This window comes from Brienomyrus brachyistius, chromosome 9 (genome assembly GCF_023856365.1).
Source record: "Brienomyrus brachyistius isolate T26 chromosome 9, BBRACH_0.4, whole genome shotgun sequence".
Lineage (NCBI taxonomy): Eukaryota > Metazoa > Chordata > Actinopteri > Osteoglossiformes > Mormyridae > Brienomyrus > Brienomyrus brachyistius.
The window spans coordinates 19,392,104-19,419,865 of record NC_064541.1 but is presented as its reverse complement, the minus strand read 5'-3'; the positions used below and the strand labels follow the sequence as shown (position 1 = coordinate 19,419,865).

The 27,762-nt window shown below is 44.3% G+C and overlaps 2 protein-coding genes across 3 annotated transcripts in view; one reads left to right on the top strand and one right to left on the bottom strand.

Moving 5' to 3' along the window:
• The window catches only part of LOC125748775 (raftlin-like), a 46,260-nt gene extending 40,361 nt beyond the window's left edge, over positions 1-5,899 (bottom strand). Inside the window, exon 1 of one of the 2 annotated variants that reach the window (XM_049025340.1) lies at positions 5,807-5,899. The gene's annotated coding sequence lies outside the window, so the exon portion shown is untranslated. Of the gene's footprint in view, positions 1-4,955; positions 5,080-5,806 lie in introns of those variants that run through there. The other variant, XM_049025339.1, reaches the window with a different exon arrangement.
• Positions 5,900-19,631: 13,732 nt separating this feature from the next.
• Positions 19,632-22,946, top strand: LOC125749104 (cysteine-rich venom protein). The gene is made up of 8 exons (XM_049026006.1): positions 19,632-19,752; positions 19,950-20,031; positions 20,511-20,617; positions 20,859-20,949; positions 21,600-21,742; positions 21,915-22,006; positions 22,267-22,349; positions 22,479-22,946. Exons 2-8 carry the CDS (start codon positions 19,968-19,970, stop codon positions 22,619-22,621), a joined length of 723 nt encoding a protein of 240 aa, XP_048881963.1. The 5' UTR covers positions 19,632-19,752; positions 19,950-19,967; the 3' UTR covers positions 22,622-22,946.
• Positions 22,947-27,762: the final 4,816 nt, after the last annotated feature.

Sequence of the window (27,762 nt, the reverse complement as noted above, 5' to 3'; positions counted from 1 at the left end):
GCTGGAGCACACGCAGATACATGGACCTTCTCACCCTCTAGGGTCCATGTGAGGGAACCCAATAAAGAACAGCACGCTGGATATGAACTCATGAATAAATAAACAATGAATAAATAATTAAATTAGTAGGTATTCCTGATGTAAACGAGCGTTATTTTTCGCGGGCGCTGCCGCTGTTCCTGCAGGTGTGGAATTAAGTGTGGAATCAGGCGTGGAAGGCTGACATGGGGTCACGGGCCACCCGTCATGCAAATGCGTTGTGACAGAGGTGTGGCATTTCCACTGGGCTTGCCAATAGCGGGCGATATGAGAGGCACAGCTGATTAACCCCGGGGAACGGCTGACGAGAGAAGCGTGCTTTATTACGGCGGCAGCTAATTACGCCACGGCGATTCAAGCTGGCGGCTAGTCTGAGGAAAGGGGATGGAAAGCAGGGACGAGTCACGTAATGAACCGAACTGAAGAGGTGGAAGAATCGATAGAGTAAAATCCACCGTGGAAGGAGTAATTATGAGAAGAGTAAATGCATCTTGAGAATGAGAGGAGGGTGGGGGGGGGCGGCGTGGGGAGGGTCCTGGCATTACTGATCGTTAATACTCCTCAGGTCACAGCTTTGCAGCAACGTGCACATGTGCAGCCTCCGAGCAAATCACAGGTGACCTCAGAGGCTCTTTTGAGGGGAAGCGGTAGCCATGCCTAAGGAGCGGTAGGTGTCTTTAAAACATTTCAAAAAGGGGAAGAGCCATTATCTTCCCAGACCAGAAAAATCCTGTCAAGAATTTACACAGAAAAAAATAAAAAGTTCCTGTTGTAAACTGCCACCGAGCAGCTGGCTCTCTAATCATTCTGCTAATACATAAACCACCGAGCCTCCTCTGCCTTCAAAGTTGGGGAAACACAGCCAGGCCTTATTAGAGACAGATAGTGAAGCAGCCAACAGTAACAGTTAAACAGTCTGTCTCCGTCGCGCTTCTCGCGACTCGTGTTTTTGGTTCCCTCTCCGTAAATCCAGTGGGAGGCTCACTAAGTAATCTTACTGGGCTGGAATCAGTTAGAACAAAAGGAGGGGGAAAAAAAGTCAGAAAAAATGAAAGGAGAGCTTCAGCGAACTGCCTGATTTGCGTCGCGTGTGGAAGCAGCCCCAAGAGCGGCAGAGCACCAAGGTGTTGTCTCTTTTTTTTTTTCGCAAAAGGTATTTTTAGATCAGTCTAAGGAAAGTGGGAATTCATAATTGCAGCCCGGCTACTCATTGGGATCTGCGCAGTGCACCCATGCTTTATGTTTGATAGAGTGAGAGAACGAGAGTGAGGTTCATTCGGGTTAAAGGCCGTGCTGTGACCTCCACATTCCTGTTCCTGACGCACTGGACAGCTGGAAATCCATGCGGCTCCACAGATGTACGCAAACAATCCCGCAACAACAGAAGAGTCCATTAATCCATCGTCCCATTGTGCAATTATTAAGCATTTATTAAACTGACTGAGCGTTTAAAAAGCGCAACGCAGTTTCCTCCATTCCGCCCAGGTTGTCCCCGGCGTTATGCCCTGTGCTTCCTGGAATAGGCTCCAGCTCCACCCCCACCTGCCCCCCATGACCCTGCACTGGATAAGCAGTGATGGAAAACAGATGAAACGAGGGAGGCGTAGCATCAAATGCACAGATACCATCACACAATTATGCCTACCAGACATGGATACCAGCTGTGTCCACTGACCCCCCTCGCTACCGTGGCTCAAGCAGACGATTTCAAAACAGAATAGCGGCTTAATTAAATGCTATGCCAGGAATGCTCCCGCGAGGCGGAGCGGAATTATACCACAGACAGAAACACAGGGGCCAGTTTGCCCTGTTTTTAGCAGAGGCAGGAAGCGCTGACCTAATGGCACATGGCAAACCGCTGTGTTTCCCCAAATGTCTCCCCCGCCGTGACCTACCACGGGGCTCCCATTCAGCACTGCTCCCGCTGTTCTGAGAAGGAAGTGATTTCATCTCTCCCCCGCTTTAATCGTTTAATAAAGTGAAACATTGCTGACAAGTCATCTAAACGACCTGCGTTTAAGTCACATCTGAGATTTAGAGACTCCTGATAATGCAAAGAAGGACAGTGGATACGGTTCAGGCTTACCGCAACCCTGCAGTGGAGGAGAGGCTATGAAAATTGGATGAATTAGTTTATCAAAATATATTAGGAGTACGGAGCTAACTATGGCTTCCTTTAACTTACTCTGTGTTTTATTTAATAAGTGTTCAAAGTTAAAAAAAACTGCCACAGCTTTTAAAGGTAGAACCACCTCTTTGTATATCTCCCATGCAGGTACATTAAAAATGGGCGGGGCCACAGGGACACTGACCTCAAACAAAAGCTCATTGGTCCCCAGAGTGCTCCTCCTCCTGTCACTCACCGATTCAAAATATATCATTGGCTAATGGTAAAGTTGGGCCCCCTGTATGAATTATGATCCCTCTTTAAAAATTCCCAACCATTGTTTCTCCGATCCTGGATGCCCCACGTCCAATTTGGGAAGAGAAAGCGGGTGGGGCTGAAAGAAAAGGCCGGGGGGAAGGCTAGGGGAGAGGAAAAGGGAAGTGGTCTCAGGAGAAGAAAAATGAGAGGGCGGACTGCTCTGGAAAACTGTAACTGAACAGGAGTGAAAGGTCAGTGGTCACATCTGCAGGGGGACAGAGTTGAAAATATCTCTTCTATTCAATTAAAACAGGCCTCCCCAGTTTATGTCCTATCTTTCTATCTTGCCTGAATGGTCATATGGAATCAAATTTTTTTTTTTCAGTCTCCATCTTTTGAGCAGCAGGAGTGCTGGGAGTTGAGTGACCTGTTGAGTGGTGTGGTAATTTACTGTTTGACGGCGCTGATATGCACGGCAAATATGAACACTCAGCAATGCAGTTCTTAGGCTGCTGGGTCGAAACTCGCAGAGGCACAAATGCACGCACGCACGCTTATGGTTACTTAGTAAGCAAGTGACTTCGCCGAGAGCCTCGGCTGGAACGTAGCGGCGTGGCCGCGTATCTGGAACATGCTCCGCTCGTGGAAACAAGAGCGCAGCTGAGATGATGAAACGATATGCAAAGATAGGAAGCTGAGGGCCGCCTGCCTTGATGCATCGTTTAAAGACAGAGATGGAGCAAGACGTGTGAAAGGAGGAGGCTCTCAGGAAGGCAGCCGCCACGTGTCCGGCCAGAGGGAGCCGGCCGCGGTTCTCCCCGCACCCCAAATGCTGCCCATTTATCGTCTCAAGGCCCAAGCACAGCCCCGCGCCACTAAATTAAACAGAAATGCAGCTATTGCCATGGGAACCAGCCTCTTGACTACTCTATCCTTAGAAGAATAAAGGACTCCCATCTCTCCAGCGTGATAGTTTTTTTAAGGCTCGTTGATAGCATGTTAGCCATTATGGCATTTTCTTCTTCCTGGCTGTTCACATTCTGTATGCGTTTGTGACCCCCCCCCCCCCCCTGTTTTTGAGCACAGAATACATTGCATGGTGCATTTCAGAAACAGGCAAATCAGACGAGATTTCAAGCATTTTAAAACACAGGCTCATATAATAAAGAGACCAAATTCCTCCAAGATGACTGATAAACAGAACATTTTTTATAAGCTAATAAAATACTAATAAAGCAGCATGTCAGTTATAATGAATCGAAACCCCCAGAGGCTCAGACTGCTTATAATTTAAAATCATACAATAATAAATGACCATTTGTCACAAGGCGAATAAATCTAAAGGGCTCTGACTTATCATTATTTTTTTATCATTTAATTCAAATTAACTTTATTTAACTGGGGCAGATGGGTAGGATAAAGTCCCCCCCCCCCCCCACCCCCGGCACTTCCACCCTTTGACCAGTGTTAAAATGAACCCACCCCCCTGTGTTTACTAATGTACATTAACAGAGAGACAAGTGCACTTCAGACACAATATTGACATGTCTGAGGTGAACATGATGAGATCAATACAGCTTTTCCCCCCTCCGTGACTCGGAGGGGGCTAAATTTGCTCCAGTAAAAAGTGAAAACTTGATGGGGAGGGGGGGGGGGGGGTTCTTTTTTTAACCCCTTCAGATTCACTGAAATGGCAACCAGTTTTTTGTTGGCTGATGGAAATTTTTATGATTAATTTCGTCTACGAGAATGTCCCGTTATAATGTCAGATAACAGGAAGTAATACCTAGACACAGATCATGCTGTCCTAAATATTTCACAGAGGAAAACTAATTTGCAATAGATGCCTGAGTAATCAATTGTACTGGTCCTTTAAGTGAAATGCAGAAAAATATCATCACCCACCCATATGCCAGACAATGAGCGCATTTTAAATGCTTCTGCTAAATTTAGGCTGACGGAAATGATTAATACACAAATGGGGAATATTACTTTGAATTCTCCTCGTACGTTCTTCCTTTCCTGAAAGCACACCTCCAGTTCATTCTGATTAAAGTTACATTATTCACAATGAGCACTGATTTAACAAATAGCACATAATGTGGCGTTATTATAATCATTCTCCTAGACTTTATGGGAAAATCAGGAAATCCTTCTGACTGCTGTGTAGTGGTGTTGGTAGTGGGTGGGGGCTGGTTGCTCACGTAGCCTATTAAATTATGAACTGTGTGCATTAATCCGCTATAAAGTGAATATGCTTTCTGCGTTAGTCTTGGTTATCTAAAAATGAAGTTCATGCAAGACTGCTTAAATTAGCAGTGTAATGCAGCGGTTGAGACATGGAACCATTAAGCAGAAACGCGGCTGGTCAACTTCCAGGAAGGGCATTTCCAGTCTGCCTTACAGGATGATTTATTTATATCGTTTAACTAAAGAGGCAGGTAAACAAATAGGTAGAAAGTACGCCAGCAGTTGCGCAAGTGAGATTTTAGAAGGAATTGAACATGTGACAAATTTCTGGATGTAATATCTAACCAAATGACTTTGCTACCTGGGTGTGGAGACAGGGGCTATAGCAGGAGACCCTTTGCTTCAGATTTTGTGGCGACGCTGGTTCTCCGGTCCGAGGCGCGTTGGAACCGTTAAGTTCTCGGCAGGCCAGCTGGAACCCAAGAACCGGCAGTCCCTCTCCGACTGACACCGACGCAATTTACTGTGTCGCCCGCATCTCATTTGAGGCTCTGCGGGAGCGCGGGCGGCGGAGCCAGGTGATACCGCCTGGGTGGAGGTACTGTCACCCCGCTCGGCTCGCTCCCGTGCTTACAGGCTCATTCCGGGCTCTGTCACCCCGCTCGGCTCGCTGCCGTGTTTACAGGCTCATTCCGGGCTCTGTCACCCGCTCGGCTCGCTCTCCCGTGCTTACAGGCTCATTCCGGGCTCTGTCCACCCGCTCGGCTCGCTCCCGTGTTTACAGGCTCATTCCGGGCTCTGTCACCCGCTCTGCTCGCTCCCCGTGTTTACGCTCGCATTCCCTTCAAAGGCGTCGCACGCTCGCTAACCTGCGGCTGTATTGCATTTTCTCTTGAGCCGTACTCCAGCTCACAGACACTATATTTGGGTTTCAGCCTTCCCGTTTTTCTGTGTGAAAAATTATTATTCTAAATCCACTTAGCGATTTCGTCCCGTATCTCTTGGGGCTGAGACCCCAAATAGTCAAATTGCCCCCTGGTCCAGCCCTCTTTATTACATTAGAACAGTAGTGAGTAAAGTGCGGACAAATTCCAAGTTTTAAAGCACTTTCACTCTATATCATCTACATGGGTCTTTTTTATCCAGCCACATGGACAAAACTGACCCATTTTTAACCACAGGAAAAAAATTAAAAAATTAAAACAGGGTTACCTGCTTAGAAGATCACTGACTACAGGTTTGTCTCAGGCAGCTGTGAAGTCTCCGCTCGTGTACTTGCTCATCTCCAGGAGGGGTGGTGTTGCCCTCAGTCCATGTAGACCATCCACGCTCCCCCCCCCCCACCCCCCCCAGATCCAAGGAGACGAAGGGGCTTTTTCGGCTGCAGGCTTTGAAAGTGAAGACGACCCCTGCGGCAGTAAAGTGTGTGCCCCCCGGGCAGATCGGCTTGTCCCCCCCGGCTCCGTCGCAGCCAGGAAGCCTGTGTGAGCGGCGTGCAGCGTGGTGCTCTCGCCTCCTGTCTTCCTCAAAGTGTGCATCGGGGACGTCCGCTGAAGCTCAGGGAAACCACATCCTCTGACATCTCTGCCTCCTCACTCTCTCTCTCTCTCTCTCACTCTCTCTCTCTCTCTCTCTCTCTCTCGCTCACCCTCTCTCTCTCTCTCTCTCACTCTCTCTCTCTCTCTCTCTCCTCTCTCTCTCTCGCCTCTCTCTCTCTCTCTCTCTCGCTCACCCTCTCTCTCTCTCTCTCTCTCTCTCGCTCTCTCTCTCTCTCTCCCCCTCTCCTCTCTGCTCCCCACCTCCCCTCTGCCGGTGCTCTAAGACCAGCAGCTGAGTCTGACCCCTGTGCCGCTTAACTTGCTCTCTCCCCCCCCCCCCCCCCCCCCCCCCCACGCCTCCCGCCATCGCCACAGTTCCACTCCACCGCCTGAGGTACCCAGCGGAGAGGGAGGGGAAGGAACAGAAAGGGGGGGGGGGGACGTTAAAGACAGAGTAGAGGGAAGGGGAGGTGGGGGCCAGAGGGAGAAAGAGATGGTCAGGGGGGGCAGCACGGGGGTGTGACTGCTGGCCTGCACTTCTGAGGCCAAATGTATATTTTATAAACTGCAAATGACACCCCCCCCATAACTGCCTACCCATTATACAGTGCTGTGCTGTGTGGATAACAGACAAAAAGGCCGATTTACCTTTGTAAATGGCAAATGGTTTTACTGGTTTTACATTAAATGGTAAATGTAAATGGTTTTATCGGTGGTTGTTTTGGGGGTGGGATGCTGCTGCTCCGACACCTTGATCTGAAGATGCATTAAAACACACCACATGACTGGGGTAGATACAGGAAGCAGTGGCCACCCCCAGCTGCTACCTCACATCAATGAATGTGGTTGATGATGTGGACACCAATTCAGAACATTTTATGTAACCCCCCCGGACGGAGGTTTTACCCTGGGTCACCCAGGCCACTGCTATGCGGAATCTGCACGGAACGAGACATTTTCTTATTCCTGACTGGATAATAGCTGATCTGCTTCACCATGTCTGACAGCCAAATCCAGAACAAAAGGAAATGTTCAGATGTCTGATTTATTTACATACCGTTCCTTTGACTTAATGGATAGTAGCAGAGAACATGCTGCTTTAAACACACTTTCATGTTAATTGGCAAACATGTAGGCTGTTCTTACGCTACTCATCTTTATTACTCTTCAAGCCGCCAAATGGACAGCCAGACCCCTCCCCTTATCTCCTGACTAATTCAATATCTTTCTTCAAAGATGCGCATGTGTCATGAACATAGTCCAAACAGGTTACCATTGCTTTATGATGTTCTCTATAAAGAACACACACGCACACACACACACACAGCTTTTCATATCAGTATGTATAATTAGCCATTAACAAGCAAGATTTCCATTTTACCCCCCTCATTTGTTCGCAGAGACAGAGGCAGTTGAGCATAATGACTTTGTCACTGCATCCAGCATCCCGGAGCCCATTTGTGGTAAATTTACAGAGAGTCTGATGAGGGCAGTGGATCATAAAACACGGTACGCTTTCCATTACTGCTAGTAAGAAAACAACTGAAAAAAATCAGGAAACACAACAAAGTCCAGGCAATCAGACCCAGAATCCGTTACTTAAAATGACTAATAGAATGTCTGCCTCCCCGCTCTTGCAATTTATTGTGTAGCAGTCGCTTTTATAAATGCAATATGCCAGAATTTACCATGATTTAGAGTGAATGCAGACTTCTTTTTTCATTTTCATTTTTTTTTGTTTACACAGCTGAAAAAATTACCGATGAGGTGCTGCCCCTCAGTAGAACATTAGTGTCTCTTCAGGGATTTCACCATGAGAGGCCAGACTGTGATGGGAGCAGAGGAAATCCATTAGTATCGTATAATTTAATTCCAGAATTGTGCGGTTATAGACAAATTAGCGGAATAACTGGCAGCATAAACTTCTTGGCGGTCCTGCCTCGACCTCTGCTTCTGTTCCCAGAGGATGGACTCCTGGGTTGATCTCAAACTGACACAACATCCCTCTTTATGTACCTCACTATGTGTTCTACCGTTTAACCAGCCCAGATCGTCATGGCCGCCTTTCGTTCCCGCAGCATGCTACACGTTCTGACGGCCCCACTGTGTCACGCGGATCTCGTCCCTGCCCCTAAACCACCGAGAAGAATGGACCATCGCAGTCACGCCCGTGCACTGCAGCCACTCAGAGCTTCTCACAGTATGCAACTGTTTTCCACGTGACAGCAACAAATCAAAAACAGCCAGACGCCAACTCCTGTTTGCACTGTGACAGTCTTTACTCCGAGAGCTTTTCATTTTTTTAATCGCGTGTTGTTCAGAGGGGCTTGCTCCTCTACAACATTTTCTCTCATTTTGTGCATATGAAGAAAGTGTTCCATTCTTGCAGTGTCTGCCTCTACACCGCAAAGGTGGCCAACTGAAATGTGAATCGCGTGTAGAGTGACTTGAAAGGGGCCTCGCATGGTGACTACGCCGGCTGCCAGGGTACGTCTAGCACGTTGGATTGATGTGTGAACAAACAGGCTAAACAAAAAACAGGAACGGTGACACGGTGGGAATGAGCAAACAGCTTATTTACAAAACAATCGGCATGTGTTTATCGCCAAATGGATTCTGCCAGTCATTGGGTGTGGCATCTAATGAATAGGGTATTTTTATATTATTTTAAACACCACTGACATGCACAATATGTAGATATGATGGATATAAGCCATGGTGACCTAAATAGTTAAGCAAAGGGTGTGTTGGCGCTTGATGAATGCACGGGAGCGTCTCGAGCTCAAGTAGAATTTAGCACGTGAGGTGTACCGTGGAAAGGCAGACACCTCCGTGAAAGCCAAGAGCTGCAGATGGACGCTGAAGATCACGTGACTCCATCACGCTGGCAAAGTGTGTTGGGAATAGATCATGCAGAGCACTGCAGGACAAACATGTTAACTGCACAGGAGATACCAGCTGGGTACCGCTCGCGGTTTTATTATTTTGAGACGTGTGAATTTGCCGATGGATAACGCCACAGATGTATGGCGGTGCAATGATATGTTGTGCAACAGTGCCCCCTAGTGGTTCAAACAAACACTGCACTAGAGGTCCTTATGAATAATCTCTGCAATGGAGAACCAGCCAGTTAGAATGGAATATGGAGAAACAGATCGGTTACAGATAGCTAAAGAAGTTACCAAAGGGTGCTTGCTATCACCATACATCTTCAAGCTACAAGGAAAGCTAAAGAATCGACTGGAGACATGAGGCTGTGACTAAATGAGAATATCGTGAAGGTTATGACCAGATTTTTTCCCTCTGCCTTTAGCACTGATGGACAACGTGGGGCTTTTGCCTCCTGGGAAAATCTACCACAAAAGATCCAGCAGTGAAGAAACGCAGCCTTTTCAGGGCTGCAATAAAGGATCTACAAAGGCGAGAATCTTCAAAAGTACTGACATATCGCTACGAATGAACGGGCAATGACGAAACAGGAGAGGCCATTGAACTTTGGTGCTGTCAGAGACGAAAGGAAAATCATGGACTGTAAGGAAAACCAACCCAAAAAAAAAAAAACAAGCGGATTGTTGATCAAATCAAGCATGAATTTTCACACGCGACACATTATGAAAAGACACGGTACATTGGAGATCATAATGCAATGGGAAACATGAAACAAAATAAGTAAGACAATAACCAGCAATAACATGCTACTGGGGAGTCTGAAGATTAGGACAGAAAACAGACATTTCTATAAGAATGACATTTAGTCGGTCGCCAGGAATCAACACTGACTTGACAGCGTCCGATAACAATATCTAATTATAACTAATCTCCTAAAATGACTCTTGTGGCAAAATGACTGCCAAGAAATTGTGCGGAGGATTTGAACTGCATGAGGACAGAATGAAAAGCCAAAAGGAAAGGCCTAGAAAATCCTAATTTCTGTCTCTCTTCATTTTTTAAAGATTAATGCTAACAGGAAAACATGAAGGAATAGATGTGATATAAAAATTACAATTTAAAATGAGTGTCTAAGAAATGTGCCCACTTTCTGAATGAATAATACATAATAGGACTTCGGCACTAATGAGATGGATGAAAAGCCGGTGACCAAATGTTTAGGTAATAAGAGGGGGGAACAGCGGAGTCAGGCTTACAGTCACGTGATCCCATAGCGTAACAATCTCACCAATCCAAAACAATCACAGCTCACCCACTTTCTCAAAAAACACGCCATCCCTGGGCGTGCGTCTCACCGTCGCTCTGCTGTTTGCCCATGCAAAGCCGAGCGTAAAAAGCAATGGCTTTAATATTCGCACGTCACCACATGGCACTCGACTGTTTGCAGCGAATGATTAACTGCCTGTTATCAAACTTCTAAGATTCCCCAGACACATGAACTGCACAGTGACACAAAAACAATATTTGATGTGTAATTGGTCAGTTTTCTTTATTTGAATACAAACATAAAATCAGTCAGCCATGCACGCATGCTTGCATCCATAAGCACTCATGCGGCACAGGGCTGTCGTGAGTTTGGGGTTTTCCCCAGGAAGCACATGGGATACAAGTCTACCGTCAGACACAGATTAATTGATATTTGTAGTACGACATGAAAAAACGCCAGTTAAATGTAAATTTTATGGTTCTGTTCTAAACAGAAGAACATGGCCATCCATTCTCTGTAGCCCCTTGTCCTATGCAGGGTTATGGGGGTTCAAACCCTATGGGCACCAGGCAGGGAAGAACCCAGGATAGGGTGCCAACCCATCACAGGGCACAAGGCAGGGAACAACCCAGGATGGGGCTCCAACCCATCACAGGGCACAAGGCAAGGAACAACACAGGATGGGGCTCCAACCCATCGCAGGGCACAAGGCAGGGAACAACCCAGGATGGGGCTCTAACCCGTCACAGGGCACAAGGCAGGGAACAACCCAGGATGGGGCTCCAACCCGTCACAGGGCACAAGGCAGGGAACAACCCAGGATGGGGCACCAACCCATCACAGGGCACAAGGCAGGGAACAACCCAGGATGGGGCTCAAACCCGTCACAGGGCACAAGGCAGGGAACAACCCAGGATGGGGTGCCAACCCATCACAGGGCACAAGGCAGGGAAGAACCCAGGATGGGGTGCCAACCCATCACAGGGCACAAGGCAGGGAACAACCCAGGATGGGGCTCCAACCCATCACAGGGCACAAGGCAAGGAACAACACAGGATGGGGCTCCAACCCATCGCAGGGCACAAGGCAGGGAACAACCCAGGATGGAATGCCAACCCATCACAGGGCACAAGGCAGGAACAACCCAGGATGGGGCTCCAACCCCATCACAGGGCACACTCACACACTCATGGGCAATTTGGCAACTCCGATTAGACTCAGCATGGGGGGGGGGGGGGGGGCAGTGCACCTGGAGGAAACCCCACAACAACAGTGAGTGAACATGCCAATTCCAGGCACAAGGGGCCATAGTAGAGACTCGAACCCTGGTCCCAGAGGTGCGAGGCAACCGCGCCAACCACTGTGCCGCCTACAGAAGAAAATAATATAAAGTAAAAATGCTAATAATATTGCTATTAATAGCAGTGGCGAGAAAAAACAAAGATAAATGTGAATCGCTAAGGGGCAGATTCTCCAAGGCTTCCTGCTAAAGGTGAACATCCAGGGAAGCAGCCGTGCAAAGAGGGTGGGAAGAGGGGAGTCCATCCATCCATCACCGTGATCACTTAATCCCAACTGGGGTCGCGGGGGGGGGGACCGGAGCCTATCCCAGAACAATGGGCACAGGCAGGAACCAACCCCGGGCAGGCGCCAACACACCACAGGGCCACACACTCACACAATTACAGGGTTATTTAGACTCGCCATTCAACCTGCCCTGCACCCTTTCGGCTGTGGGAGGAAACCGGAGCCCCCAGCGGACACCCACACAAACTTCACACAGAAAGGACCCGGGACCAAACCCAGGACCTTCCTGCTGTGAGGCAGCAGTGCTGACCACCGTGGACAGGAGCCATCGGCTGTATCGATGGTATAGGAGGCCACCAGGGAGCCACCCTCTGAAGGGACGGCGACTTAGCGAGCCGGGGGCTGGCGGTGCAGCCGCCTGAACCCCCTCTGCCACGGACAGACTGCACCCAGGCATTAGCGTTACCTTACCGTGTTTTGCCTCAGAAAGGAGACTTTGCGTTTGGCGCCATCTTCTTGCAAATTAGCGCATTATCCGTCTGAAAGAGAGTAATTGGCTGTACAGCAAACCCGGCTTTCAGGCGTTTATTTATTAATCAGGGCTTTGCAACAGGAGGTTGACAAAGTTAGCAGTTTATAATTGGCTTTCGAATGTCTTAGGATCTTATCCTAACATAGTGGTCAGTCTGGTTTGCAAGCTGATTATGTATATTTGCAAGATTTAAGAAAAATAATCTTTTTCAACAGAGCTCGCATGCAACACAGATTAAAGGACAAAAACTCATTAATTTTTCACAGCTGTCACCATTAGCGCTTACAGATGCTGATAGGCAACAACTATCAAAGCAAAGTGGTTTCTGGGGCAAGTTCTTTATTGTAAATTATTTAAACACTGATTATCTGTAAGTCTTCTGTGTAATTTCATAACTCCAGCTCCTTAGGTGTATCTGCAGATGTTTGTTCTAGAATTCCTCATAAATGACTCACTTTATCAACAAGCTTCTTGCTGATGATCCACAGACAATAAAACATCTGTGCTCTTTATCTGAATTCTTCATTTAAATTCAGGCATGGATGAATTAACCTGTATGACCAATTGTCTGATTCCAGTTACTGTTGATTTTAACATACATTTTCGAACCACTTTTCCTGATTATAGTTATAGATGTCCTTGATATTTATTTGACATAATTGAAAATCCTGACAGTCTTTATTCCCTCAACCGAAAAGGAGTGTGCCAAGCAAAAATGCCCGGTGTCCTGTAGAAATATTCCTTCTACATGAAACAGCTGCAGGACAGAATGTGACAATCCATATTTCATGTACAGTGCTTAAACACACTGGCTTTTCCACTTCATCAACTGGACAGATTGTTGCACATTATATTCTTGTACTTCGGCACATGGTTTGTTCGACAAAAAAATAAAAAATATCTGCCAATGTTCTTTTATTTATACGCTGTGTCCAGTGTTCCTGTTTACTGTGTGCAGTGTTCCTGTTTGCTGTGTGCAGTGTTCCTGATTACTGTGTGCAGTGTTCCTGTTTGCTGTGTGCAGTGTTCCTGTTTGCTGTGTGCAGTGTTCCTGTTTGCTGTGTTGCAGTGTTCCTGTTTACTGTGTGCAGTGTTCCTGTTTGCTGTGTGCAGTGTTCCTGTTTGCTGTGTGCAGTGTTCCTGTTTGCTGTGTTGCAGTGTTCCTGTTTACTGTGTGCAGTGTTCCTGTTTGCTGTGTGCAGTGTTCCTGTTTGCTGTGTTGCAGTGTTCCTGTTTGCTGTGTGCAGTGTTCCTGTTTGCTGTGTGCAGTGTCACTCTGCTCCACCTGATGAGCACAGAATCACACTGAGCAATGCTGCCATGTTTCAGATGAAGATGATAAAATTAATACAGCTGTTTCTCCACATCCGTGACTCTGGAGAGGCTACATTTCTCCAGTTAAATGTGAAAAGTTTCAGGTGTTCAGCAGGTGCTTTTCTTGGAAGTTTAGCCCCTTTAAACTTATTGAAATTGCAACCAAACTGGCACTTCATGAACCATTTGCTGGATCCCCGCTAGATGGCGCTCTGGGGTTGTATTGGAGCATGAGCTGTGCCCTTTTTTGAACAGAGAGCCCCCCCTAGTGGGTGAAAAATATACAGCAGATGGTTCATGGGGCGTCAATTTGTCCAGCACTAGTTGATGGATGTGTTGTGATTCTAAGACATGAGATCCACAATACAGACAGTAGGAATTAATATTCCAAATTGTTCATGCTGTCATGAATATTTGACAGAAAATTATTGTGCAATAGATGTCTGCAATCAATTTAATTTATGTGCAATGTAGAAAAATATCATATTTCACCTAGATGCCAGACAATGAGCACATTTAAATGCTTCTGCTAAATTTAGGCTGACGGAAATGATTAATACACAAATGGGGAATATTACTTTGAATTCTCCTCGTACGTTCTTCCTTTCCCGAAAGCACACCTCCAGTTCATTCTGATTAAAGTTACATTATTCACAATGAGCACTGATTTAACAAATAGCACATAATGTGGCGTTATTATAATCATTCTCCTAGACTTTATGGGAAAATCAGGAAATCTTTCTGACTGCTGTGTCGTGGCGGCAGTTACAGGTCTGACTGCTCATGTATTAATTCATGAACTATATGAATTCATATATAAATCCATGAACATTAATTTATCTGTATCTACCTACCCTTTATACAGCGCCCTGTGTTTGTGTGTGATTTTTGTTTATATTACATTGTGGGGACAAAAACCTGTTATTTTGACTTTGTGGGAAATCATTTTTCAGGTTCTCACAATCATTCAGTCATAAAACTAAAAATGCCAAAAGTCTCATATTTTGTTTGGTTACTTATGGTTAAGGTTAGGGCTGGGTAGGTTAAGGTTAGGGCTGGGAAGGTTAAGGTTAGGGCTGGGTAGGTTAAGGTTAGGACTGGGTAGGTTAAGGTTAGGGCTGGGTAGGGGTTAGGGTCAGCATGCTGAGAAGTTTTCCCTATAGAAATGAACAGAGAGTCCCCACAAAAAGTATAATTAATGGAATTGACATAACTCTAATTATTCTAATCAGCAATGCAAGTTTTATATTTAAAACAATACGTTTAAAAATAACATAAACATTTCTGTATTTTTGTTTTATATTCATAAACCTGGTCTGACAGCCAAACACAGCTACCCTGTGACAGAAATTATAATGCAACTGTCTTCATTAAAACATTGTTTTGAAAATTCATTATCCAAGGCATACTTTATTCTCTAAATAGGCGTGATCTTGAAATCAAATCATATGCAAAATTTATCAGAAGAAACACAATGCAAAGTTTTTTTTTTCGCTGAAAAGAACAATCCCTTTTACATGTTTGTATAAGCACCTTTTGTTTAAATAATCGTGATCAGTCTTTCATCAACAGAACAGGTTGGAGTGCTGATGGCTGCTGGAGTTACAGCTTGGACACTGAATGGCATCCCATAATATTGCCGTGTTCTTTCCAGCCCTGTAAAACTCTTTCTTCATCAGCACCCACATGTTCTCGATGGGGTTCAGGTCAGCCGAGAACGCAGAGATACCTGTTCCAGCTGGGTAGTACTTCGGGAAGCATGCCTTTGCATCCTCTTTTATAAAGATACATTTTGTCTTAGACACTCAGCTTTGGGACTTGTACCGTCTGAAGAACTTGCCTTTCACTAATGTACAGTAGCTCACAATGAGCTTCATCCCATCATCAGCTCTGAATGGCCCAAGGACGTTGGTGCTGACACTTGCTGCTCAGCTTGTGATCCCACCACCTCCCCATCATCATCTCACAAGATTCCCCATCACACCAGACCCAGCGGCCAGCGTCACCCTTGATAAGTAAAAATCACATTACTAAAGTAAAGAATTTACTGTGGGCCACTAAACATTGCTGAATGCATACGTTATTGAGGGGGTGGTCTACTGATAGACGTTGTTAGGGTTTTTTCCCCTAAATATACGCTGAAAACCAACCAGTCTCTGAACACAGAACAACACAGGCAGCTGTGATGGCTTTTTACTTGCTGCAAGGGAAGTCCGGTCCTGACCTCGAGGTGTCAGCCTCTCAGTCGAACTCAGCCAACTTCGACAGAGGAACTCCCCTCGCAGTATCATTTACTGAGGTACACAACAGGATATGCAAATAACATTCAACATTGTTTATCCCCGTGTATGGGGTGGAGATATTCAAGCGACAGTTCTTAAGAAGGGTTATTGCTAAATTAAGATCAGGCTGCTGCAGGGTGTTATTTATAAGAAATGGCATCTAGCAAAATGAGAATAATAAAAGTGCATATTTCTCTAACAGACGTCCTTACTTCACCTAGTGTTTTAAGAATCCTTGTCTTGCTGAACACATCTGAACTGCTCAGTAAGAGACATTTAGTGAGAACCTGTTCCAGTTTACGTTTGTCTTGGGTGCTAATGTTCGTTTCTCTCCTTTGTTTTTTATCCTCTCTTTGTTCGTACCATTCGCTGAGTTTTTCCACAGTTCAGTGGCCTCTGTTTAATGTCTTTGAAATTTCCAGTGTTTTACCATTATCCAAACTGCATAATTCTCACTTTCTCACTAAATTCTTTCTTTTCACCTGTTTTTATTAGTAAATATCCATTTCGATTTGCAAATAGCGAAATATTTACAGCTTTACTTCCTGTTTGACTTTTTTCCCCCGACGTGCATAAGAACGTCAGTCAGTGGTTTTATCATTGTCTGCGGTTGTCTGCAAACCCGAGGTCGTCTGCTGTTATGTAACATACAGTAGATACAAACAAACCTAGTACAATGGCTTTGCTACAGGATAAATAGTGGTTCAAATTTTTTACCTGGTCTTAAGACATTTATTTTTTATTACACTTGCATAAAAACAGACACACAGTAAAAGACAAACAGTTGCAAACAACCTGAAAACTGCGATCGGCACAGAACTTCCCAGATTTGGGATGTGCGATTTGTTTGGTTGCTAAAAACTCCCAAGAGGACATTTCAATGGTGTTTCTTTCCCTGCTGTTCATCATCGTATATTTTACTTGAAACAACTTATAATGAAACCTTGTTGTTCAATGATGTTGAACAAAAAATGTAACACAAGGCATGGGTGTCGTTAGGTCCGATCACTCAGGGTTACAGTACAGCCTTCAGTATTTGAACCCCAGTCCTGAGTGTTTTAACCAAGCCAAGTCCCAGGCAAACCTGACGTAGCACCTGATCTCAAGCATTTGTGGATATGTAGCACGCTGGAAAGGAGACCTTTAATAAAGCCAAGAGTCACAGATGGAGACAGAGTCCCGCACGGCGCCAGTGAACCAGCAGGGGGCGTTAGGATGCATGACGTGAAGCTCTGCACCACAGACACTTTGATCGCACATGTCATGTTAGTCCGGTACCACTCACAGTTTTTACATTTCAAGATGTGAATTTGCCGGTGGGTAGCTCTACAGGCATGAGCATGTTGCGTGCGGTGTTTAAATAATATGTTATGCAGCACTGCCCACTAGTGGTAAATGCAAAAGGGAAAACACAGCCACCCTATTTTTAAAAAATCCTTTCCAAGCCCCTGTAGATTGTTATGGCTGAGGATGCCTCCCCCCCCCCCCCCCAACTGCTTCTATTGATTTCTGCATGTATTTTCAAAAAGGGGGAAGTGCTAAGAAGCGTATTATTGTAGCTTTCACGCTAAGCCGTAGGTCTGGATTCCATACTGGCAGTGACCAAATGGGCCCCAAAGCCCTCAGCTCTCTAAGCGCACATGGTGCCCCCCCCCAATATCGGTAAGGACGTGTCCCCACCATCCGTACACAAACACACATCCTTGCTTTCATGGAACAATAATTTAAAAACGGGCCTTTCTCACATGGTAAAGCGCAGATTTGGCGCTGCCCAGAAAATAATCCCCCAGACCCGCCTTACAAGATGCTGCCATAGTAGCAGATTGAATCTCCCATGATTTACAAGATACCCATTGGCATGTAAATCAGTAAGATATTACACTAAAACTACAGGAAACTGAGAATTTTATGGTGACCTTGAATAACTACAGAGATCTTTTGAAATATGATAAACTGCAGAGTAATTGTGCTACAGAACTAAATTGTTTGTTATTATTATGATGATTATGACTATTATGGGATGAGTGCCGAGGAGGGACTGCACTGAGTTCTTAGTGCTACATCACCACGTCCCAGCCTGCAGTGGAAACCTGCAGACACGCCGTCCTATATTGTAAATGAGTGTATTTGCCATCCGAAAGAGAGTAATTGACCATGCAACAGAACTAGCTTTGCCTATTCATTCATTAATCAGGCTATTGCAGCAGGCTAGTAGCTGAGTTATACCATATACTGTATACTGACCATATACAGTAAGAACATGAATGGGTGTTTCAGCTTTGATTCTCCTGTAGAACTTAACATTCCTGTGCAGTATTTGTATAACCAAAGCTGGGTAATTAAGGTCCACAGAGTAAAAGTCCAGACCAAGATTTTGTTTCAACCAACCAGTTGAGCATAGAGAGTCACAGTCACAGAGTCACAGAGGACTCAACTGGTTGGTTGAAACAAAATCCCACTGAACCTGAATTACCAAACTCTGGCTATAGCACAGGTCCTCAAACTGGGGGGGGGGGGGGGGACTATAAAATATTATGTTTCCGGCATTAACATATTTTACACATCATTGGATAGTGGTGATCAAACTGGCTTCAAGCGTATGCATCCATCTGACAAGTAGCAAACATGCAGTTTTGTCCATGAGGTCTGTTGTGCCATTATGTCTGCGGCACAATTGGCTTTAGGTGGGAAAAAAGGTACCGACATGCAGATAAATTTCACATTTGATGCGAAAGAAAACAAACCTTGTGGATCAGCCATAACCGGTAAAAATATCACAGACTGAATATCTCAGACTTTTTTCTGAAATGAATAGAAAAAAAATTGTTGTTTTTTTTTTACTTTAATGTGTTTGAAAAGTTTGCTGTCATTGAAACCAAGAGATCTTCTTTTGGGGCTGCATGGAAAGGCAAACAGGGGAAAGCAGAGACACGCACAAGTAGAGAAAGGGGTCAGGAGGGGCTTCACCCGGCACGCAGAAGGAAACTCAAAGAGGAGCTAGAAGAGCTCGTATTAATGACACCTGGGGAGGCAGGTACTCCATTCCTGTATCCCGCCTTAAATGGACTTTATCCTCGTTCAATTACATTCAGCTCAGGCTACCTTAAATCCAGCAAGTTATCCGGCTAAACAAGAAATCCTTCTTTGTGATACAGGCCCCAGAGCAGATCCTTACAACCTGACTCATTTTACCTACGTCTGCCTACATGTTCTACTGCCTCATTTCAGATTTGTTTATGTTTATCTCACATACTCATGCCTTTAAGCCCAACCATGACTGCATTCGCTCCTTCACCCAGAAAGGAGTGTCGGAAAGCAAAGTCAAGTGTCCTGGTAAACTAATCCTACCAAATAGGGTGGTTACAGGGAGGATTGTTTTCTTGATTGATATTTTCTATAGATCTTGTTTTCCTCATAATCCTTGAATAAACGTCAACTTTTCCACTTCAACGAGACAGACAGCACATATACACTAGGGCTTCAGCACATGGTTTGCTCACAAAAAAGAAGTAAAATCTGTCATTGTTCCTTTGTGTACACAATCTACCCACGAGATCCCCTTTGTGCCGCGCAGCAAAGGCGCAACGCCCTCCAACATGCAACGTAATCTAATCTGTCCTTTGTTGTTGCCCGATTTTCTTGTTATTGTTCTGAGCTGAAGGGAAACTGCTGCAGGTGTCACCTTCAGGGATAATGAAGGAGACGCGCTGATGGTGAGCTTATAAAAGGAAGGTAAGGAGTCTCACCGCTCACAGCGAATCCAGGCAGCCGAGGCTGACTTTAGCTCCCCCACCTGGCCGGCAATTAAGGTATTTATTTCATATTCACTTTCTACTTTTCCTACTGTGATGATGTAGTTTATGGAACGATTTATATATAACATACCCAGAGATATATTGCATTGTGTTATAATTTGCTCTGAGTCACAGAAGCATCGCGAATACTTACAAAGTTGTTCTTTTCTGTTTTCCTTTTTTGCTGGATTAAATTACTCCCGTGTACGAAGTTCTAGAGGCGATTAACAATGATCGTATTTGCTGTTTGCATCACGCTGCTGCAAGCGGCTTTTACTTGCGGGGGTCTGGTGAGTACAAACGTGCCGACGGGTCACTGTAGTTCACCATGGAATGTGTGTCTTTTTTCTTTAGTTACACCTTTGTGATGAACGAAATGCCTAGAAAAGCTGCCTTTAGGGCTGTACTGCATGGGGATGTACAGCGATTAAATTGAAAGTTGCGGTTTGTGTATTCATAGAAATCTGAAAAATTTGACTGCTTTATTATCTGATTAATTAATAATAGATTTTAAATTGTTTTGTTGGAACATAGCAGTAGGCAATTAAGTGAATGTAGCATTAAAGAAGAAATCTTTCATACTGACCTGATTTCTGTTTTTCTTCTGCTTCTTCCATGTATGTGGTGCCTGTAGTCAAGTAAGTAGTCATGGTTTAACACAATTTTTGACATCAGTTTCATGCTGTTGCTTTTATTTGCTTGTTTTTTTGTTTGTTTTTGTTTTTCCTGCAATTGTCTCAACTAACGGAACGTTGTATGTGTGAACTTCACAGTCACAGACGTTTCTCCAGAAAACGCCAACGTCCAGCAGCTTATTGTGAATGTGCACAATGACTTCAGGAGAGCAGTGCAGCCACCTGCGACCAACATGCTGAAAATGGTACTCTGCTTCGTGTGGGGGAAGTGCCTGGTCCTGCTCTCAAGATCAGACGGGATGTTGCTTTTAGCTGGAGAGCTAACTGCTGCTTCTCACTGACACTCACAGGGCTGGTGTGAACTGTTGCGTTTGCCCAAACCGAATCCTGGTTGCCCTTTAAGAAATCTTCTCTGAATTCAACGTTCATTTCCTGTGGTCTGTCTGGTCAGCTGCCTCTTGTTTCTTGTTGGTGTCATACCTGCAGTCCTGGAATGCACAGCTGGCCACGAACGCTCAAAATTGGATTAACAACTGCGTGTTGACTCATGGGCCTCCTAGTAGCCGGGAGATTGACGGTAATGCTACTCTGCTGTGCTACTCTCTGTCTGCTGTCTCTCTGTATACATCACGGAACTGTTGAGTTCTTGAATCTGACTGGTTTCGATTAATTTTACAACCGTATGTGTAGTGCCAGCCAGGTGAATCACAGTAGTAAATCAATGTGTGATTATAATCTTTAACTTTAGCTGTTTAACGTTATTTACCTGAAAATATATAGATAAAGACATCGCTTAGGCAACAATAGCTGTGCTTCAAGCTGAGAGCCCGGACCTGTAGTCAGTGATTAAATGCCAGTAATGATTCACTGAAACAGTGCAGTAGTAGTCCAGTCATACTTTGCAGTCCTGCGTAACCGTCCTGAGCCAAATGGAATGAAAGTCCGGTTATAATAACAGGTGATCATTTAATAAGTTAAAATAATAAAACAATGGCTGAACGCATGATTCACATTTCTTTGCCTCTGCAGCCTTTTTCTAAAAAAAGCACCACACGGCTTGCTGTTCATTAACCCTTACATACTTCACAATAAACAAACATGAGTTCTTTAGCCGAAACATGCGTTACTGAAGGCTAAATTTAAAGGTTAAAAGTACAATTTGTGCATGTTTACGCAGCCGCATAGAACAATTAAAGCACCATCATTCTCTATGTGACTTATTGACAGGGTACCAGTGCGGTGAGAACTTATTCAAGTCTAATGCTGTATATAACTGGACTTCTGTTGTTGGGGCCTGGCACAATGAAGTCAAAAACTACAAGTATCCCAGTGGATCCGTGAACGGAAACCCGATTGGCCATTACACACAGGTGACTATATTATTCACTGAAGTTATGCAAAGTAAATCAATTTCTCAAACATTTGTAAGGGTTTTGCATATTAATGGTTGTCAATGTGCAACTGCTGGTATCAAGCATGTTAGAAACGATAAAAATTGACAGAGAAATAGAGTTGACACCAGATGTGCTCCGTGTGTTACAGGTGGTGTGGTATGGCTCTTATGAGGTAGGGTGTGGGGTCACCTTCTGCGACAAATTAGAGACGTACTTCTACGGCTGCCACTACTTCCGAGCGTATGATAACCCTACTCCATAGTGCATTTGTTTCTTGAACCCATGTTTATGACCATAGGATAGTGTTTCCCAGTCCGGTCCTTAGGGTCCCATAGACAGTCCACATTTTTGCTCCTTCCCTTTTAGGGAGCAAAAATGTGGACTGTCTGATAGGGAGCTCAGAGGGAGCAAAAACATGAACTGACTGTGGAACTGTGAGACCCGGGTTGGAAAACACTGCCATAGGACATGGTTATCACCCGTGTTTTTATGTATTGCAGTGGGAACTTCAAAGGAGTTGCTCCGTATACTAATGGAACCTCTTGTGCTGACTGCCCAGACAGCTGTGATGACAAACTGTGCAGTAAGTATGAGGTGGTCAGATGCACAAAAAGCTGATTCCCTCCATCTCACTGCATATGCAATGAAGGCTTTGGTCTGACTTGGAACTATGCCATATGTAATTAACCTTGGAAATCCCCTCTCTTAACAGCTGACCCATGTCCATACATTGACAAATACAGAAATTGCCCAAACCTGGCAAAGCAACATGGATGTGACACGTCCTGGATGATGACATACTGCCCCAGCTCATGCCAGTGCCAGACAAAAATCCGGCCAATTGCAAAGAAGTGACTCGCTTCGTGCAAATGTCCCAGAAATAAGTAACTTCAAACTGACACATTTCTATTTGCTTGTTAATCGGCATTTACACTGAAGGAGGTACTCGCTATTTAAAATATAAATGTTTGACTAGTTAACGAAAAACATGTTGATTGCTAGTCAGGATGATATAAAGAAAGGAGGAATAGTTTACTTGGGATTTCCTGCCTCTTCCTTTCCTCTTTGCTCTCTAGACTCATCTTTCTGCTTCTGTGTCTCTGCTTGCTGGGGTGACGGTTCACATTCACCTAATGTAACTGCTTGCGTCCATGTAATAAACATGCATTGAATGACTCAATGCCCAGTCCTGGGTTATTCCTTACTTTGCGCCCATAGATTCTGGCATAAGCTCCAGACCCCCCCCCCCCCCCCCACAATCCTACATAGTGGGTATAGAAAATGGATGGATGAATGAATGACTTAAGCTTCATATTATTGCTTAATACTCCAGCCTTAATAATTTTGCATCTTACATAGTCATCAGATGGACTCATCTCTATTCCCCGGGTTAATTCCTCAGATAGAATTCTATCAGCAACCTCACACTGGTAAGACTATCCATCCTTTGATGATGCTCATACCTCAACCGAATCCGTCCTCTTTAATGGAATTAAAGGTCAGGGTCCATCCCAGGCAGCACAGGGGACAAGCCAGGGGTAAATCCTAAATAAGTCAGGCAACAGGTTCATCCTCCCATCACACATACCAAACTTTGATCATGCAAGCACAAGGCACAAGTCAAAGTATGTTATTGTCATCTTCACCAATCTGATCCAGGGCTCTCACACTTCCACATGAAATTATGATGTCATTCATCATAGTGCAAGAAACTGTTAAATAGAATATAAACATGCATATGAGAGACAATCTGATAATTTAAACATGACATGCCGTTAACTTAAGATGTAGACAGAAAAATATAATCAAAAATACTGTTAAAAAAAAGGGGCGATGAGTATATGGACAGGAATGTGCCATAATGGATTTTTGGTTACATTATAACGGCGTATTTGTTCATGGCTAATAAAATAAAACTTACTGATTGCAAAATGAATCCATCCATCCTCCAACTGCTCACCTTGGACAACCTATTCCAATCTACATCGAGCCCAAGGCAGGGTTACACCTGGATAGGATGATAATCTATTACAAAATCATTAGGTGTAATTATTTAAAGCAATATAGTTGCTTTATATTGTAAAATAAAACATAACAAACAGATTTTTGTCCCGGATTTGTTAGATTCAATCTTAAATGCAGTTAAATGCAGCTGCAGTACAAACTGTGTTTTAACTATGACTGTATTATTCGGCATAGTGGCATTGACGTGTTCAAAATGGTAACATTACCAGTGAGCTCATTTCAAATAGACCTTACCTAACATACACTCACCAACCTTGGTAAGGGACTAGTTACATTTAGCTGCTATTGCATATGAAATTTAGTGTAGCAACCAAACTATCCATCTATCCATTTTTCAAACCGCTCATCCTTCTGGGTCACGGGGGGTCCGGAGCCTATCCTGGAAGCTATGGGCACGAACAACCCAGGATGAACAAGCCAGGATGGGGGGGGGGCAGCCCGTCACAGGGCACACTCACACACCATTCACTCACACGTGCACCCCTACAGGCAATTTAGCAAGTCCAATTAGCCTCAGCAGGTTTTTGGACTGTGGGGGGAAACCGGAGTACCTGGAGGAAATCCCACGACGACATGGGGAGAACATGCAAACTCCACACACATGTGACCCAGGCGGAGACTCGAAGCAACCAAACTAAATCATTTTAAAAATCGAGATTCACAGAAATTTTCATGGTGCACAATGCAGTTAGGAAAGCAGGAAAAGCTACTGGTTGAGACATTCTGGAGGTGGTGAAGTTCAGTGCACATGCATACATACTGTACACAGCTTTACTGAGGACCTCCTCTTCTCAGGGTGGCTTCTCGCGGCTGTGTGCAGGATACTGACCCTTGCAAAGCAGAGCTTTACATTCTTGGGTTACGCACTTCAACACACACAATGAAAGCACACAAGCACCACTTCATACTGACATAGAGTGCAAAACGCCATGTGACGTTATGGTGATGGAAGGCAGGACCATCAATGAGACATCAATAGCGGGTAATCAATCACTTCCTGAGCGATGAATCATCTGGGCGGGGCCCCTCTGAATACTCAAGGAAGGGTTAAATAAACTGGAGCGAGTATCATCTTGGGAGGGGGTGGGGGGCACGGCTTCTTTTAGCTTTGTTGGAGTTTCAGCGTTTTCACTTTGTTCTGAAAGATAAATGTTTGATCGTTAAATGCACCCAAAGCTGAATCCTTGACACGGACATCAGGTGGGAAATTTACTCGTCTACCCAACCCCAGGCCTTATCAGCATGTTGATGGAAAGACGTTCTTGGTACCAAATGTACTGAGCAGGGTACAGTTCATGCCATCCCAGTGTAAATGTATCATAAGTCCTGTGGAATGTATGTATGTTATTATTGGCTGAAGAAAAACATGCTAGACCCTTTCCTGCTTAACTGTTTAACCAACAGTTTGTCTCCACACAGTTTCCTGAAGCAGTGTTTTCGAATGCTAATGGAATAAGGTGTTCTTTAGACCAGTGTTCCTCAAACTGGTTCTCGAGGATCCCAAGACGGTCCATGTTTTTGCTTCCAATTCCCCATGAGCCGGAGGGAGCAAAAACATGGAACATCTGGGTCCCTGATGACAGATCTTAAAGATCTTATTCTGTTACCGGCAATGCAGTAATAGCTGTTATACAGCCTTTAAAGTTTATGCATCTATATCTCTTATATTTATTCATGCAGTATTACAATACTCTGCTCTTCCAGGACAGTTTATTTATGTACTGTGTTCCCTAATTTGGATTGCACTACATGTTTGCACTATGTGCACTGTCTCCTAACTTTGTGTGTTTTTCACTGCACTGTATGTATGTTCAGCTCTGTACCACGTTCTTACTGCTGTATGCACCAGAATTTCCCTCTGGGATCAATAAAGAACATCTTAATCTTTTTCTCTCTTTATTAGAAAAGCAATAAAGGCTAATTGTTATCGTTTACTGAGGTTGATGTTCCACAACTGTGCCTCGCTTCCTGTAGCCACCACATGGTCTTTTAATGGCCTTTGGTCATTTATTTGGAAAATTGTGGTGTGGAGGAAGCGAAACGGGTTGAAAGTTGCTCACACATCGCCGTCCGTTTGGTAGCTGAATGGATGACAGTGTAGCATCACCTCTGGTTTTCATACTGTCCACTGTTGCCCTGTTTCCAAAGCTTAAGCCAGTTATTTTGACTTAAATTGACAGCGAAGGCCTTGTGCCTCAGAGAATAGAAGATCTTTCCAAAACATTAAACACCACAGCAAAAACGTATCCTGCTTAATATCCAAGAGTCTAACATAGTTACTTATAAAATACAATAACACTTCACTTGACAAGGCACAAATAATATGGAATTATCCTATAACGTATGTATTAATTAACCACAAACTAAGTCTTAGTTAAATACTGATCTGATGTCAATTCATGATTAACGAATCGTGATGCATGTTTTATCTCAAGTTGTTACTATATTTATTACTATATCTGTTAACTATGTAAACCTTTGTGAACAGCAGGAACTACTGAAGGAATTACTAGAAGGACAAGTAATGAATAACACATGAAGTACTGATCTCATGTTTGTTCATCATTACTGAATCATGACATCTTTTCTCAAGTAGTGCCTATATTTGTTCATAATTTGTAGATCAGTAGTAACTCAGTTATTACTAAGTACTTGTGCCCCGTCAAGTGAACTGCTACCAAAAATACTAATGTAGCATGTCGGTCCCATTTACAGTATTTCAGCAATCAATGATTCATGTAAGATTTTAGTAACCAGTGATGTCTGCTTGCATTTTAGCCATATTCCCACAGTTGTAATGTTCTGTTTATGGGGCTTCCAGATTCTGTATCCCATCAAAAACCAGGAAAGAAATCCCAAGTCTGTTTCAGGATCATTGAAATACTCAGTGTTATTTTTCAATAATTCACCAAACCTGAGAAAATATCATTTTGCCAAGGTGATTGTAGAGCTCATTTTATACTGCTCGGATGTGCACTAAAGAGACGTGGATGGTAACGTGAAACAAATTAGTAAACTGCTCATTCCTCAGGTGTATTAGTAAATAATTCTGTCATCGTCACAGAATCGCATATCCATCTGAAGCATCATTTACTTGTGACTGAAACAGCCATTAATAACACAAACTCCTTCTGCCAAATGCAAAGATCTAAAGTGGAGAGACATAAGATGGTTTAAATAAAGACTTTATAACTCTTGAAATTATTGCTATTGTTGTTGTTTCTGGAAATTTACAATTAAGAAGCCAGGCCGCATGACAAGCAGAATTTACGAGCAGGTGCTGCACCTCCGTCTTTTACATAAGAACTAGATAACTTATCAGATAATGACATAACTCACTGTTGCAATGCCTGACTCACAAGGAATTTCACTGGGTCTATTTTAGTTCCCTACCTTAAAAAGGACCTAATGACCAACACTTATTTAAACGCACGTGGCTCAGAATTAATATACATTTTAATTTTACTGTGTCATCCAGTCATTAGCCAGTTTATTACTGTGGGAGTGGCACATAGTGAATCACATGTTCATGAAATTGCAGCATTTGATAAACCAGGGGTCCCCAATTCGTTTTTCCTGAGGGCCAAATTCAATCACAAACTACAAAACGCCAGGGGCTGCAAAAAAAAATTGCACCCCCCAATAAATAAAATGCACTTTGGTGCCGATGTGGACACCAGTTAGTGCTGACTGTGATAAACAGCCCCGATTGTTATCACCCCATGTGGTTGTGTAAGGAAGAGGTGGGGGCTGTTTCTTGTAGCCAGCAATTTTCTGTGACCACATGCCTTATTCAGGGTGTTCGGGGGGGGGGGGGGGGGGGGGTCAGACAGGGAGCCGCAAACAGAGACTTCCTGCGACAGGAGTTTTATTAAATGCCTTTTAGGCAGAATCTGCTTAGAACCAGCTTGGTAGACACTGCAGAACCTCTGTGGAAAAAGCCTCTCCAAGCACAACTAGATCAAGGAAAT

Bases quoted from the DNA above. Each gene is read 5' to 3' on its own strand.
- LOC125749104 (XM_049026006.1), top strand. From the start codon at position 19,968: ATGATCGTATTTGCTGTTTGCATCACGCTGCTGCAAGCGGCTTTTACT. The intron at 20,618-20,858 runs GTACTCTGCTTC...TCATACCTGCAG, and splicing joins CGACCAACATGCTGAAAATG to TCCTGGAATGCACAGCTGGC. The intron at 22,350-22,478 runs GTAAGTATGAGG...CTCTCTTAACAG, and splicing joins CTGTGATGACAAACTGTGCA to CTGACCCATGTCCATACATT.